The 16,445-nt window shown below is 39.2% G+C and overlaps 1 protein-coding gene across 7 annotated transcripts in view; it reads right to left on the bottom strand.

The window, feature by feature from the left end:
* HPS3 (HPS3 biogenesis of lysosomal organelles complex 2 subunit 1) overlaps positions 1-16,445 on the bottom strand; it is a 49,633-nt gene that overhangs the window by 13,419 nt on the left and 19,769 nt on the right. For 6 of the 7 annotated variants that reach the window (XR_002824552.1, XR_002824551.1, XR_002824553.1 and 3 more), the window contains exons 7-10: positions 14,956-15,110; positions 13,199-13,307; positions 2,671-2,852; positions 762-942 (exon numbers count right to left, since the gene is read on the bottom strand). Coding sequence is in view for 4 of the 7 variants with exons in the window: in XM_023733910.1 (XP_023589678.1) it covers positions 762-942; positions 2,671-2,852; positions 13,199-13,307; positions 14,956-15,110 (627 nt within the window). In the remaining 3 variants the exon portion in view is untranslated. The remainder of the gene's footprint in view (positions 1-761; positions 943-2,670; positions 2,853-13,198; positions 13,308-14,955; positions 15,111-16,445) is intronic. The other variant, XM_023733911.1, reaches the window with a different exon arrangement.

Here is a 16,445-nt window from a genome sequence, read left to right on the forward strand (position 1 = left end):
ACATATAATATTATGTTTTGATTAAAAAAGATAGTGTGATGGTGACACCTGGGAGACCTGAGACGACCTTAAGTGATCGCTTTGCTGCATTCTAATGAAGAAAAAACAGTGAAAATGTGTACTGGGTTGTGGCTGGCATTTCCAGTTTTAACTGGAGCTCAGAAAAAGAAAAACGCTTGTTTAAATTACACTTAAAAGTCCATTATATAAAATTACAACTTAGTAAAAAATATATCTAACAAGATCATTTATATGAGAAAATTTCATCTCTTCAAACCATAAAACATTTGGTATTGCAACTTCCACTTGGCAAATTTGCATTCAACTATTTTTATAACTACTCGAGGTGCTAAAAATGATCCTTAATAACATCCAAGGTCACTGGGTCAGGGTTTCATAAGCGAACCTTAGATACGAAGCTTGGAGAATGGAGCAACGAGGGTCATGGGATGGGCCTAGATGAGAAGAAGGCAGGCCCACACTCTTTGTCGCTGTTCTAAAGACGTACTCTTGTCACACAGGGCAGGTCACAAAACTACAACAGACCACACTTCCCTGTCGTATGATGAAAAAATGTGAGCACGTGATCTCTAGGTTTTTTTCCAAGTTATAATTCTATCATTATAAATGAAGAAAAGGGTACATCCGTTACTTTCTTAGAAAAAAAGATATTTGGAATTTGCCTTTAGATACGATCATATAAATTACTAAAATGAAAAGTTGATTACACTAGATATTACTAAATAGAAAACTATATTCACTTCACTTAAGTCTTCATCCAGGTTTTCGTGAAGTGAATGATTAATATAAAAGATTAACCCCCTCTCGTATTTCTGTGATCCATCCTCTGCTGCCCAATCCACTTGGGCCAAAACTTCAGCCATGGACAAGCCAGACATTTTATAGTACGGCAAGGCAAGGTGGGCATGCTGGGTGTCAAGCCTAAGGGAAAGCAAAAAAAAGAGCCTTAGTTTGCCATCTTTAAGTCTGGATAACTAACACATTCAAAAATACAACATATCATAGCTTCTAGAGGACACAAATCACAAAAATACTTTTCTACTGCCATTAGCTGTTGGAACACGCACCTAAATTTTATGCTATAAAGTCATTCTAATTAATGCAGTTTCTTTTTGTCTACTCATAATAAATACAGAAAAACAACAATGCATTAAGTGAATTTTAGAATTCATGCTGAAATAATGTCTATGTGTACAGGTAGAAAAAAATCAGTTTAATTACTTCACAGTCATTAACAGGAATCAAGTAAACATTTAAAACAACCTTGCATAAGATTATTTCCTAAACATCATTCTCATAAATGAAAATGACTATTCATCCGAGTGTCCCTTTCTGGCATCATAAAAACATCGACAACTGAGATTAAAATCACAAGACTATCCAACTGGTACCTCTCCTTTAAGCTAATAGACAATAAACTAGTAATGTGGTTGTCCTTGGGATTTTTAACTGGTCACGTCCCCCTCAAGGCCTGAAAAGAAATGACAAAATTCCTAAGTTCAGTAGTGGTAGGAAACTCATGAATTTGAGACTTACTGCTCATTTATCAGATTGTGACTCCTTGAAAGCAGGGAATGGGTTCAGTTCATCTCTGTATCTATAAGCCTAGCACCAAAAAAACCAAACCAAATCTGTTGCCATCAAGTCAACTCCGACTCATAGCAACCCTAGAGGACAGAGTAGAACTGCCCCATGGGGCTTTCAAGGAGCAGCTGGTGGATTTAAACCGCCGACCTCTTGATTAACAGCCAAGCTCTAAACCACTGCAACACCAGGATTCCATCAGCTAGCACCAAAACCCAAAAAACCCATTGCCGTCAAGTTGATTCCGACTCACAGCAACCCTATAGGACAGAGTAGAACTGCCCCATAGAGCTTCCAAGAAGCGACTTGTGAATTCTAACTGCTGACCTTTTGGTTAGCAGACGTAGCTCTTAACCACTACGCCACCAGGGTTTCCCCTGGTAAATAATAAGTGATCAATAAATGCCTGTAGAATAAATGAATAAATGGACCACCTCCCCTCATGTATTCCCCATTTAATAGATAACTACTTGTCATGGATTGAATTGTGTCCCCCAAAAAGTGTGTCAACTTGGCTAGGCCGTGATTCCCAGTATAGTGTGATTGTCCACCATTCTGTCATCTGACGTGATTCTCCTATGTGTTGTAAATCCTACCTCTATGATGCCAATGAGGTGGGATTAGCGGCAGTTATGTTAATGAGGCAGGACTCAATCTGCAAGATTAGGTTTTGTCTAAAGCCAACCTCTTTTGAGATACAAAAGAGAGAAGCAAACAGAGAGACAGGGGGACTTCATACCACCAAGAAAGCAGCGCTGGGAGCAGAGCACATCCTTTGGACCCAGGGCCCCTGTGCTAAGAAACTCCTCAACCAGGGAAGACTGATGACAAGGACCTTCCCCCAGAGCCAACAGAGAGAGAAAGCCTTGCCCTGGAGCTAGCACCCTGAATTCAAAATTCTAGCCTCCTGGACTGTGACAGAATTTACATTTCTCTTTGTTAAAGCCATCCACTTGTGGTTATTTCTGTTATAGCAGCACTAGATGACGAAGACACTACCAGAGATGGAAAAGCTAATAAATAAGGAAATAAGCACGCCCTTCTTGAGCTCTGAGCATCACCAACCTGCTATAACAGTCTCCAAGGTGCCCACAGCTTTCCTTAAATGCCTCTAAAAGCTCTGCCTTCTCTCCAGGCTCCAGCTGGTGGGCATCCATCAGGGCAGCTCTCACTAACAGATGAGCCTCGCTGAGAAGGTGGATGCAGCTCTGGGTTTTCACAGTCTTATAGCTATTACTATAGTCTACCTAAAACAAAAAGGACAAACAGCAAATGTGGCTGAAGAGAGATTCCTGAAAGTTTCCCAATTCTTAACAATATCTACATGTTTTATTACTAAAGTTAATATTTGGACATATTAAATCCTAAAAATAAGTCGTTATTTATCATTGGGATAGGGTCTAGCTGAAGTCATTTTCCACTACAATCTACGAGCAAGTTTGATGCTACATGATTGTGAATACTACTTTATTAAACAGTGCTAATCATTAGAGAAGGGCTGAATAATTCTCAAAGAAAAAAAAAAACCAAACCCATTGCCGTCAAGTTGATTCCAACTCATAGTGACCTTATAGGACGGAGTAGAACTGCTCCATAGGGTTTCCAAGGAGTGGCTGGTGGATTCAAACTGCTGACCTTTTGGTTAGCAGCCAAGTGCTTAACCACTATGACACCAGGGTTTCCAAGAAGGTCCAAATAATGCTGCAATACTATTTACGTAGCAATAATTGATCACAATTTAATAATGCTAATGAACATATTTGAAATAGTTAATCTTTTTAAAAAAAGTTCCACAATTCAAATCTTTCTCAAATTCAGAACTTAGTATCCTTTCTTTACTTTAGTTTCAACCGGTGAGGTTAGGTTTAACTACACCTCCATCCACAATTCACATTGGGTTCAGAAAATTTATCACTAGCCAACCGGAGTCCATCAATATATGCCAACTCCAGTAGTCAAAACATCTAGATGAAGTTAAAGACTTTCAATTAAGCAAGACTAAAAAGACAGGGCAGAGCCAATATAACTATCAGCATTAAAATGCCAGGGACAAATCAGGTAACACCTTGATGAGATGATCCAAGTTCACATCACTAATGAGGGGCAGAGAGATATTACCGGCCTCCAAAAGTGATTATCCCAAAAAGGACACAGTACCACTTGCGCAGTATCCTGGTAGAGGATGCACAGCCTGAATCTAATCATGAAAAAAATCAAACTCAAAATGACGAACACTCTCGAAGGAAAAAAAGAAAAAAGAAGGAATGGCAAGAATTATAATTTTCAAAAATGTCAATGTCATAAAAGACAAAGACAGGCTGTGGAAATGTTCTGATTCAAAGAGGCTAAAGAGAAAAGCCAGTTAAAAACACTACAAAATCCTAGACTGAATCCTAAACTGGAGGGGGAAAAAAATGCTATCAGGATGTGACTGGATCAACTGACAAAACTGGGTTACGAACCCTAGATTACATAAAGCATTGTGTCAATTTTAAATTTACTAAGATTTATGACTGCACCATGGTTATACAAGAGAATAACCCAATTCTTAGGAAACAGATGCTGAGGTATTTAGCGGTAAAAGGCCATGATGTATGCAACTTCCCTTCCAGTGGATCATAAAAAAGTTGTGTGTGTGTGTCTGTATGTAGAAACAGAGGGCATGAGGTGACAGCAAGAGTGAAAAAGGACACACAAATGAGGTTAACCATTGACTACTGTGTGGGGAATACGCAGGTGTTCTTTGTACCATACATATTCTTGCAACTTTTCTGTAAGTCTGAAACAAAGTTAAAAAAATTGACAGGATGAGTGGGCAACTGTCACTTTAGAAAAGCAGTAAGAATGCCCACTCTGGACCCCTACCCATAGAATAATGCTGCTGTTGCTTCTGAGCCCCAGGACATCTGCTAACACTTCAGAGAAACGAAAGTGAGACATGGATAGACAACCTAAGTTTCCTTTACCCCATTTCATGATTCTCTTTGCTAGGGTTAAAAGCAAAGGTCAAAGGCTATTTATACTTAGATTGCCCAATCGATCCTTTTAGGTGGCTGGGTATGAATAAGGGAGTCTTATTTCAGTGAAAGGAATTTCTACTGGCTCCTCAAGTGTCAGGAGCTGTGAAAATGAGAAGGTGAAGAACACACACTCCACTTTCAGACAGAGCCTGGCAGCTGGCTGGCTGTGGCATTCTGAACATGTGATGATTAGAAATCAATCTCTGTTCATCAATTTCACTCGAAATTTCTACAAGTAAGAATTAGAAGTTTGAGATCCCTAATACAGGGAAATGCACGGACAAGTGCAAGGGCTAGTAATAAGGTATTCATGCTTGATAATTTTATACGTTTTGTCCTTCATGTTCTTTAGTAACATATAAATAAAAGGCAAAGATAATATTTTGTTACAGGGCACATGAAATATAAAGATGTAATTAGTGATAACAAAAGGAAGGAAGAGAACGGTATAGATATAGACCTTCTTGTATGTTACTGAAGTTAAAGTGGTACCAACTTACCCTAGAATGTTATAAATACAAGCTGTTAAATGTAATATTCACGGTAACCACTAATATATAAAAACCATACATGAAAGGAGAAGGAAACCAAAAAGGCTCACTACAATCAACCAACAAAACGCAAAAGCAAGCAGTAGTAAAGGACAAAGACAGAGAAGGCTTAAGCCACAAGAAAAGCAAATAACAAAATGGCAGAAGTAAGACATTTCTTACCAGTAATTATAGCGAATGCAAGCGGACTAAATGCTCCAATCAAAAGGCAGAGAGTGGCAGAATGGATGAAAACCATGATCCAATTACAGGATGTTTACAAGAGACACATCTTAAACACAAGGACACAAATAGGTTAAAAGTGAAAGGATGACAAAAAAGTCCAAGCAAATAATAACTGAAAGAGAGCTAGGGTGGCAATATTAATATCAGACAAAGTAGTCTTTAAGACAAAATCTGTCAGAAAAGATAAAGATGGACATTATATAGTAATAAAAGGGTCAATTAATCAAGAAGATTTAACAGTCATAAACATATATGCACTCAACATCAGGGCACCTAAGTATATAAAGCTAACACTGATAGAACTGAAAGGAGAAATACATAGTACTACAATAATACTTGGAGACTTCAACATACCACTTTCAATATTGACCAGAACATCTAGAAAGAAGATCAACAAGGAAACAGAGGACCGGAATGACACTATAAACCAACTAGTCTTAACAGATACATATAGAACACTTCACCCAAAAACAGCACCATATACATTCTACTCCAGCACACATGGATCTTTCTCCAAGACAGACCACATTTTACGTCACAAATTAAGTCCTGACAAATTTAAAAAGACTGAAATCATACAAAGTATTATACCTAACCACAAAGGAGTAAAGCTAGAGATCAATAACAGAAAAAAACCTGAAAAATACACAAACATATGGAAATTAAACAACACACTATTAAGCTACCAGTGGGTCAAGGAAGAAATCACAAATTTCTGAGAGTCAAATGAAAATGAAAGCACAACATACTAAATTATAGGATGCAGAGAAGGCAATACTCGGAAGTAAACTTTTATCAATAAATGCCTACATATAAAAAGAAGAAAGATCTGAAATAAACAGCCTAACTCAACAACTTCAGGAACTAGAAAGAGAAGAGCAAACTAAGCCTAAAACCACCAGAAGAAAGGAAAAAACAAAGATCAGGGCAGAAACAAATAACATCGAAAACAGAAAAATAGAAAGAATCAATAAAACCAGAAGTTGGTTCTTTGAAAAGGTCAATAAAATGGACAAACCTTTAGCTACACTAACAAAGATGCAAATCACCAAAATAAAAAATGAAGGAAGAGACATTACAACTGACCTGACAGAAATAAAGAAAATTATGACAGAATATTATTAACAACTGTATGGAAAAAAACTGGATAATCCAGAGGAAATGGACAAATTCTTATAAGCACACAACCTAACCAAACCAACTCAAGAGGAAATAGAAAGTCTCAACAGACCCATAACAAGTGAAGACTTCAAATCAGTGATCAAAAACCTCCGAACAACTACAACAAGAAGTCCTGGACCAGAAGGCTTCGCTAGGGAATTCTACCAAACATTCAGAGAAGAATTGACACCAACACTGTTTAAACTCTTTCAAAAGACAGAGAAGGAAAGAATACTCCCTAATTCATTCTATAATGCTGCAGTGGGATGGATCGCTTTTGTGTGGCCTTTCTCACCACGGTCTTCTAACTCCCACCCAAGTGATTGGGTGGGACTGTGCAAACAGGACAATTGTGGCCCACCAAGGGGACTGATTGGTTTTGCCATTCCACAGGGCTTGAAATGAGCCATCCCAGAGACAGGAAAGAAAGGATCCCACCACCACCAAGGAAGAACAGTCAGGAGAGAAGAACACGTCCTTTGGAACAAGGATCCCTGTGCTGAGAGGCTCCTGGAACCTGGAGAGAGAGAGGCAGTGGCAGAGAAACAACGGTAGGAGACGACAGGAGACAGCCTGGTGGGCTTCCCGGCCCACAGAGCAAGAAAGCTGAGTGCCTCTGGGCAGGAGGCTTGCTGGCGGGGTAGGGTGCCTCTGGGTGCTTACCAGCAGAGCTAAACAGAATTCTGAAACACTGGCCCAAGCAGGGCAGAGGCTGAGGGCCAGAAAGGCATGCCTGCACGCACGGCTGAGAAGACGGAAGAACTGTACCTTGAGCATTCCTGAACCTGAACTGTAACCTGTTACTTCCGTAATAAACCCCATAATCATGACTATTACCTGTGAGTTTTGTGTGGCCATTGCAATGAATTGTCAAAACCAGGAAGTAGAGTGCCATAGGAGGGACAGCTGGTGTCAGAGTCAGTAAAGATGGTGGAGAAAGGAGGCATAAATTCATCCACCTATGAGCAGCTGATATTCCACAAAGGCCCAAAGTCCATTAACTGGGGAAAAGACAGTCTAACAAATGGTTCTGGCATAACTGGATATCCATCTGCAAAACACTGAAACAAGAGCCATACCTCACACCATGCACAAAAACTAACTTTAAATGGATCAAAGACTTAAATATAAAATAGAAAATGATAAAGATCATGGAAGAAAAAATAGGGACAATGCTAAGAGCCCTAATACATGGCATAAACACAATACGAACCATAAGTAACAATGCACAAGCACCAGAAGAGAGACTAGATAAATGGGAGCTCCTAAAAATCAAACACTTATGCTCATCAAAAGACTTCACCAAAAGAGTAAAAAGACAACCTACAGACTGGGAAAAAAATTTTGGCTACGACAAATCTGATCAGCGTCTAATCTCTATAATCTACAAGATACTGCAAAACCTCAACAACAAAAAGACAAACAACTCAATTAAAAATGCACAAAGGATATGAACAGGCACTTCACCAAAGAAGATATTCAGGCAGCTAACAGACACATGAAGAAATGCTCACGATCATTAGCCATTAGAGAAATGCAGATCAAAACTACAATGAGATATCATCTCACCCTAACAAGGCCAGCATTAATCCAAAAAATACAAAATAATAAATGTTGGAGAGGTTGTGGAAAGACAGAAACACTTATACACTGTTGGTGGGAATGTAAAATGGTACAATCACTTTGGTAATCCATTTGGCGCTTCCTCAAAAACCTAGAAATAGAAGTACCACATGATCCAGCTATCCCGCTCCTTGGAATATATCCTAGAGAAATAAGAGCCGTCACACAAATAGATATATGCACATCCATGTTCATTGCAGCACTGTTCACAATAGCAAAAAGATGGAAACAACCTAGGTGCCATTAATGGAAGAATGGATAAACAAATTATGGTATATCCACACAATGGAATACTACACAACAATAAAGAACAACGATGGATGAAGCTGTGAAATATAACGTGGAGGAAGCTGGAGGTCATTATGCTGAGTGAATTTAGTCAGTCACAGAAGGACAAAGATTGTATAAGACCACTATAATAAGAACTCAAGAAAAGGTTTAAACACAGAAGAAAACATTCCTTGATGGTTACGAGGATGGGGAGGGAGGGTGAGGGTTATTTACTAACTAGATAGTAGATAAGAATTATCTTAGGTGAAGGGAGGGACAGCACACACTACAGGGTAAGTCAGCACAACTGGACTAAACCAATGCTAAGAAGTTTCCTGAATACAATCAAACACTTTGAGGGACAGAATAGCAGGGGTGGGGGTCTGCGGACCATATTTTCAGGGGACATCTACGTCAACTGGCATAACAAAGCTTATTAAGAACATGTTCTGCATCCTACTTTGGTGAATGGTGTCTGGGGTCTTAAAGGCTTGCAAGCAGCCATCTAAGATGCATCAGTTGGTCCCAGTCAGCTGGAGTAAAGGAGAATGAAGAACGCCAAAGACACAAGGAAAGTAGTAGCTCAAGAAACAGAAAGGTCCACATAAACTAGAGACTTCATCAGCCTGAGATCAGAAGAACTAGATGACCAGCTACCACCAGTGACTGCCCTGACAGGGAACACAACGGAGAGTTCTGGATGGAGCAGGAGAAAGGTGGCGTGCAGAACTCAAATTCTAGTAAGAAGACCAGACTTAACGGTCTGACTGAGACTGGAGGAACCTCATAAAGCATGGCCCCTGGATTCTCTATCTGCCCAGAACTAAAACAATCTCTGAGGCCAACTCTTCAGACAGGGATTGTACTGGACTGTAGGACATAAAGTGATACTCATGAGGAGTGTGCCTTTTAGCTCAAGCAGATACAAGAGACCAAAGGAGCAGCTTCTGTCCGGAGGTGAGATGGGAAGGCAGAGAGGGTTAGGAGCTGGTTGAATGGACGTGGGGAATCAGGGGTGGAAAGGAGGAGTGTGCTGTAACAGTATGGGGAGTGCAATTAGAGTCACATAACAATGTATGTATAAACTTTTGTATGGGAAGAAATAAAAAAAAAATAAAGATGAGCCAGGAAAAAAAAAAAAAATCCCAAAGAGTCCACATGAAAACTTCTAAAGCTCAAGAGGAATTTAGCAAAGTTGCACAGTACAAGGTCAACAAACAAGAATCAGCTGGGTTTCTACACACAAGCAATGAGAAATATGAAAGGGAAATTAAGGAAACAATTCCATTTACAACAGCATCTAAGAGAATAAAATACCTAGGATTAAATCTAACCAGGGATGTGAAGGGATGTATACAATGAAAACCATAAAATGCTGCTGAAAGAGATTAAAGAAAACATAAATAAATGGAAAGATAGTCCAGGTTCATGGACTGAAGACTTAATATTGTTAAGATGTCAATACTACCCAAAGTAATCTACACATTCAACGCAATCCTGATCAAAATTCCAACACCCTTCTTTACAGAAATAAAAAAACCAATCCTCAACTTTATATGGAAGGGTGGTAAGAGGCCCTGAATAGCTACAACAATGTTGAAAGAGAAGAACAAAGCAGGCAGACTCACACTTCCTGATTGTATAACATACTATACAGCTACAGTAATCAAAACAGCCTGGTACCGGTATAACAAAAGACACATAGGTCAATGGAACAGAACTTTCTGGAATAGAGTCCAGAAAGAAACTCACACATCTATGGTCAACTGATTTTTGACAAGGGTGCTAAAGTCTATTCAATGGGGAAAGAAGAATCTCTTCAGTAAATGATCTGGGAAAACTGAATTTCCACATGCAGAAAAATGAAACAGCATCCATGCCTCACACCATACACAAAAACAAATTCAAAATGGATTAAGGACCTAAATGTGCAAACTAAAACCATAAAATTCTTAGAAGAACAAGCAGGGACAACACTGTCAGGCCTAGCTTTCAACACTGGATTATTTAATAAAAAAAAAGCACAAACAGCAAAAGACAAAACAAATAAATGAGACCTCATAAAAATTAAAAACTTGTTCATCGACAGACTTTACCAAAAAAGTGGAAAGAAAAGCCATCGACTAGGAGAATATCTTTGGAAACCATGTAACTGATGAGAATCAAATAACCAAAACATATATGAAACTTTGACAACTTAACAACAAAAAGACAAATAACCCAATCATAAAATGGGCAAAGGACTTGAAAAGACATTTCACCAAAGAGGATATTCAAATGGCCACCAAACATATGAAAAGGTACTCGCTGTCATTAGCCATCAGAGAGCTGCAAATTAAAACCAGTGACAGACCATTTCACTCCCACTGGGATGGCTAAGATTAAAAAAAAATAAAGAAACTAATAAATGTTGGTAAGGATGTTGGGAAATTGGAACCCTTATCCACTGCTGGTGGGAATGCAAAATGGTACAGCTGTTGTGGAAAACAGCGTGGCAGTTTCTCAAAAAACTAAAAACATAACTACCATATGACCCAACAATTCCACTCCTAGGTATATACCCAAAAGACTTGAAAGCAGAGACTCAGAGACTTGTACACCAATGTTCACTGCAGCACTATTCACAATATCCAAAAGGTGGGAACAACCTAAACGCCCATCAACAGATGAATGGATAAACAAAATGTGGCACATACATACAATGGAATACTACTCAGCCACTAGGAGAAATGAAGTCTTGATAAATGCTACAATATGAAGCTCAAAGACATTATGCTGAGTGAAATAAGCCAATCACTAAAGGACAAATATCGTATGACCTCACTAACATAAAAAGACAAGAAAAAGCAAATATATAGAGAACAAAGTTTACTAGTCATTACCAGAGGTGGGAGAAAAGAGGAAAAGGGGGGTTAACTGTGATGGAAACATCGCACTGATTAAGGGTAGGGTTGCAAAGCCGATTACTGTAATTACTGTCAGTAAGTTGTACACTTGTAAAAAGTTGAATTGGCAAAAGTTGTGTGACAGATACATTTACAACAATGGTGGAAAAAAAAAAGGCTGCTTATGTACAACCAGGAACCTCACAGGCTTTGGTTTCTGGTTAGCAGGTTTAGGGTCCTGGTTTCATGGGACATCCCAGTTAATTGGCCTAATAACATGTTTACTGTTTCTGTTCTACCTCTCACTTTGTTGTGTAGTACCTGGGGTCTTAAAAGCTCGCAAGCGGCCATCCAAGGCCCAATAACTGGTTTCTGTTCACCTGGAGCAAGAGAGGAAGAAGGAGAGTCAGGAATAGGAGGAGCATAACCTGTATGCTGAGCAAATAATCCAAGAAGTTGAACTCTGTGAAGAAGAACGGGGCATCAGGATTGGAGGAAGACTCATTAACAACTTGCGTTACGCAGATGACACAACCTTGCTTGCTGAAAGTGAAGAGGACTTGAAACACTTACTGATGAAGATCAAAGACTACAGCCTTCAGTATGGATTATACCTCAACATAAAGAAAACAAAAATCCTCACAACTGGACAAAGAAGCAACATCATGATAAATGGAGAAAAGATTAAAGTTGTCAAGGATTTCGTTTTACTTGGATCCACAATCAACACCCATGGAAGCCAGAGTCAAGAAATCAAAAGATGCATCGCACTGGGTAAATCTTTTGCAAAAGACCTCTTTGAAGTGTTAAAAAGCAAAGATGTCACCTTGAAGACCTGACTCAAGCCATGGTGTTTTCAGTCGCCTGATATGCATGTGAAAGCTGGACAATGAATAAGGAAGATCGAAGAAGAATTGTTGCCTTTGAATTATGGTGTTAGCAAAGTATATTGAATATACCATGGAATGCCAAAAGAATGAACAAATCTATCTTGGAAGAAGTACAGCCAAAATGCTCCTTAGAAGCAAGGATGGCAAGACTTCGTCTTACTTTGGACATGTTATCAGGAGGGATCAGTCCCTGGAAAAGGACATGATGCGTGGTAAGGTAGAGGGTCAGTGAAAAAGAGGAAGACCATCAAGGAGATGGACTGACACAGTGGCTGCAATAGTGGGCTCAAGTGTAACAAGGATTGTGAGGATGGTGCAGGACCAGGCAGTGTTTTGTTATGCTGTATGTAGGGTCACTGTGAGTTGGAACCAACTTGAAGGCACCTAACAACAACATGGAATGTGTGGCTAATTACTGCCATAAACAACTGCCTCCTATGCCATGAGGCCAGAAGAACTGGATGGTTACTGAACATTTCTGATCAAAGATTCCATAGATGAATCCTGATCAAAAGGGGGAAAATGTAGAACAGAATATAAATTTCTCATGGACTCTAGACTTCCTGGAACCATGAGATTAGATGAACCGCTGAAACTATTGCCTAAGGTAATCTTTAAACCCTAAAGCAAAAATATCCCCTGAAGTCATCTTAAAACTGAACAACATCTTAACTAGTAAAAAAAGGTCTACCTTGAGCATTGTGCTCTTTTAAGAACTATCTATATGGAATCAAACTGACAACAGCAACTCGAAAGATAGGAACCTTATGGGGCAGTGAGTTTATGTTAATGGGGGAGGAACAATTCAGAAAAGGAGGGGGAGAATGGTTGCACAACTCAAAGAATGTAATCAATGTCCCTAAATGGTACATGTAGAAACTATTGGTGTATGTTTTGCTGTATATATTCTCAACAGAATAAATAAAATTTAGAGGGGAAAAAAAAAATTAGATGTTTGAAAGGAGTACCATTTCTTTGTAGAGTTGCACTGGTGGTACCGTATTCACAATATATAAATTCCACCCAGCCTCAGCCACAGGAGGTGTTTGGAGCTTAACACTGGTATCTCTTCTAGAACTAAACATAAAACAAGGGACAAAAATTTTTAAGGTAAGGCATATTCTTAATAAATGGCAGCTTTAAATGGCAAATATTGGATACCTTGCAATAATATAATTAGGAAATTACATTTAATATTTCCTTCAGAGATTAGCTACAGAACATATTTTTACAAAACACTAATTCACAATCCTCCATAGGCCTAGAGCATTTAATATGCTGTAACTCTCATGTATTAATAACCCAATCACTTCCAATTCATTGTACAAGTCTTCTTAAAAGGGCATTAAGCCCAAAGAACAGACAGAACCCCTCAAAAGAAAGAGATTTGGCTGTCAAAGTCCCTGGGCCCCAGCTCTCTCCTGCCTGTGGCCTTCGTGAGCCCAGCACACTCTCTGCCACAAATCTAAAACAAGTTCCAACAGAGACACAAAATGCTGCTGGCTGCTGGGAAAATGCGTTTAAGACACAGGTAACTTTAAATCTGCTTAAAGTACTATCTTATTTCTTGCTTTCACTATGTGATGTATTTTCTTTAGCACAGAATCTTTTTAAAATTAAGACCTTGACCAAACGAATTTTCAAATAAATTAGAATTTTTTAAAAATCCTCTACTTTTAAAATGTCAAACATATAAGATGGCATATTGTTTTTCCTCTCACCAGAAAGCTAACAGGATCAGTCAGTCGCAGACCACTCTGAGTGATCAGTTAGCAAGTCAACCTCTGATTATCCCTGTTGGTGGAGCAAAGCACAGGCACAAACAAAAAAAAACACGCAAAAATCTATGTCTGAATTTAAATACTTTATTCTCTCTCCCTAGATTTCTTTCTTGATTAAATTTTCCTTAGAGAAATGTTTAAAGTAGATTGCACTTCCTACCTCTAAGTTCACAGTGTAGGAAATGTCAAATAGAAGCATTCCAAAAAAAAAAACAAACCCATTGTTTTTTTTTTTTCAATTTCAACTCATAGTGACTCTATAGGACAGAGCAGAACTGCCCAATAGGGACTCCAAGGAGCGGCTGGTGGACTCGAACTGCTGGCCTTCTGCTTAGCAGCTTAACCACTGCACTACCAGGGCTCCAACAGAAGCATTACTAGTCTGGAATTAAGCATTCTATCATTTTAAACAATCTGAAGGCAGAAAACCCAAGAGTTCACCCGAGATCAATACACTAAAATGGAATTTTATTTAAGGTGAACCAGCACATGTCTAGAGATCATGAATGCACTTTAAGGTTAGAAACGCATTGTCAATTTCTTCTGAAAAACCAGAAAATAATCTTTAGATAAAATGCAACCATTGAAAGGTCAAAGAAAAACAGTAAACAGCCTTGTAGTCTGGATAGTGTTAGAGGTTCATTCTCATTAATTATATAAAAAAGCACGTCCTTTAAAGTTTTCACTAAAATATCACTGATTCTTACTGAAACTATTTTATAATTCATTTTCTTCTAAAAGTTCCAAGGTCAATTATGGAGTATATCACAGAGGTCTTAAACAGAAATTTAAAATCTCCTTTGTCTTTCTCCAGAAAACGCTGCCATGGAAAAGCAATGTGATCATTTAAGGTGTTGATTTAAAAAAGATGCACGCAAAAAACACCAGTAGCAATTTATTCCAGAAACTTCGGCAGGAATGTCTGGGGGTGAGGAGATGCTTACAGAAGCCTCTTAGGCGACTCTCTTCTTTCTGGGATGGCCTCAGGGTCTGCCTTACTCAAAAGTATGATGTGGTTTTTGAAGTGACAGATGGCTTTCAAGCCTATGAAAAGTTGTATTCTCAGGGCACAGACATCCATACTGACAGGTGGGCAAGCCTAGTAAAGAAAAATCACAAAGCTCACCAAGCAATACGTGCATATGAAATTTAATCACCAAAAATCAGTTTGTTTGATAAAATTTCTTCTGTCCCCCCCAAAAAATCCAATTTTTAAAATTTCTTCTGTCTCCCAAACAACAATCCAAATCCAAATTCCTATTTTTATCAGAGTTAGGCAGACATTTAACCCCATGTTACCAACTGTCTACTGCATACGTGCATGCCACAGAAGTGCTCAATACTGCTGACGTCACGAAGGCTGACGGCATCCACACGAGGCCGCACAGCGGTGGGAGGGACTCCTTCACACGTCAGTGTCTCCTCCAGGGCTGCAGCCTGGGCTGATAGCCTGACCTGGGGAAATCCCCTCTAACAGTAGGCTGGCTTGGGGGTGTGCCCAACTGGGGTTTCCAGGCAAAATCAGACACTATAAAAGGACATCTTACTACACACAGAACCCACAAAATGATTTCTTTGTGGGTGGGTGTGTGCGAGAGAAATGACTGCTATGTTCAGACGGCCCCTCGCTGTCAGCCCCTTAGGTGTGAACAGTGCCTGGAATGGCTGACAAATCAGGGCATCTCAGGAAACCCTGGACCAGGAGCCTCTCCCTCTCACCTATAAACCTGTTGCTGTTGAGTTGATTCCGACTCAAAGCAACCCTACAGGACAGAGTAGAACTGCCCCATAGGGTTTCCAAGGAACAGCTGGTGGATTCAAACTGCTGACCTTTTGATTAGCAGCCGTAGCTCTTAACCACTATGCCACCACAGGTACAGGGGCTAGGATTTACAACACATATTTCTGGGAGACACAATTCAATCCGTAACAAACAGACCACAGCTATAAGCTGCTTTCTCCGAAGTCACACTGTGTATTCTTTACCAAACTCTAAAAATGATCTACCAGCCCTGAAGTCACCTTTAAACTAAGGAACAGTGTAGCCCAAAGAGTAAAGATGTTCACACTTGAGTATTGTGTTTCTTTGAAAAAAAACAAAAATTATCTATATAAGACCAAAGGTCAACAGCTATTTTAAAAATGAGAAGGCTGGGTGGGCAGGGAGACTAAGTAAATGGAAGTGAAACAACTAGAACAGAAATAACAGGATGTTGACCCAACCTGAAGAATGTAACCAATGTCACTGATTACTATGGGAGAGGGTTTTGTTGTGTCTATTTTCACCAAAAATATAATTAAGAAATAAATACATCTTCAAAGAGATGGAAAAACTAATCATCCACTTTATATGGAAAGGGAAGAAGCCCCGAATAAGTAAAGCACTACTGAAGAAGCAGAATAAAGATGGAGGACTCACACTACCTGACTTCAG

The sequence above is a fragment of the Trichechus manatus genome, unplaced genomic scaffold, assembly GCF_000243295.1.
Source record: "Trichechus manatus latirostris isolate Lorelei unplaced genomic scaffold, TriManLat1.0 scaffold00062, whole genome shotgun sequence".
Lineage (NCBI taxonomy): Eukaryota > Metazoa > Chordata > Mammalia > Sirenia > Trichechidae > Trichechus > Trichechus manatus.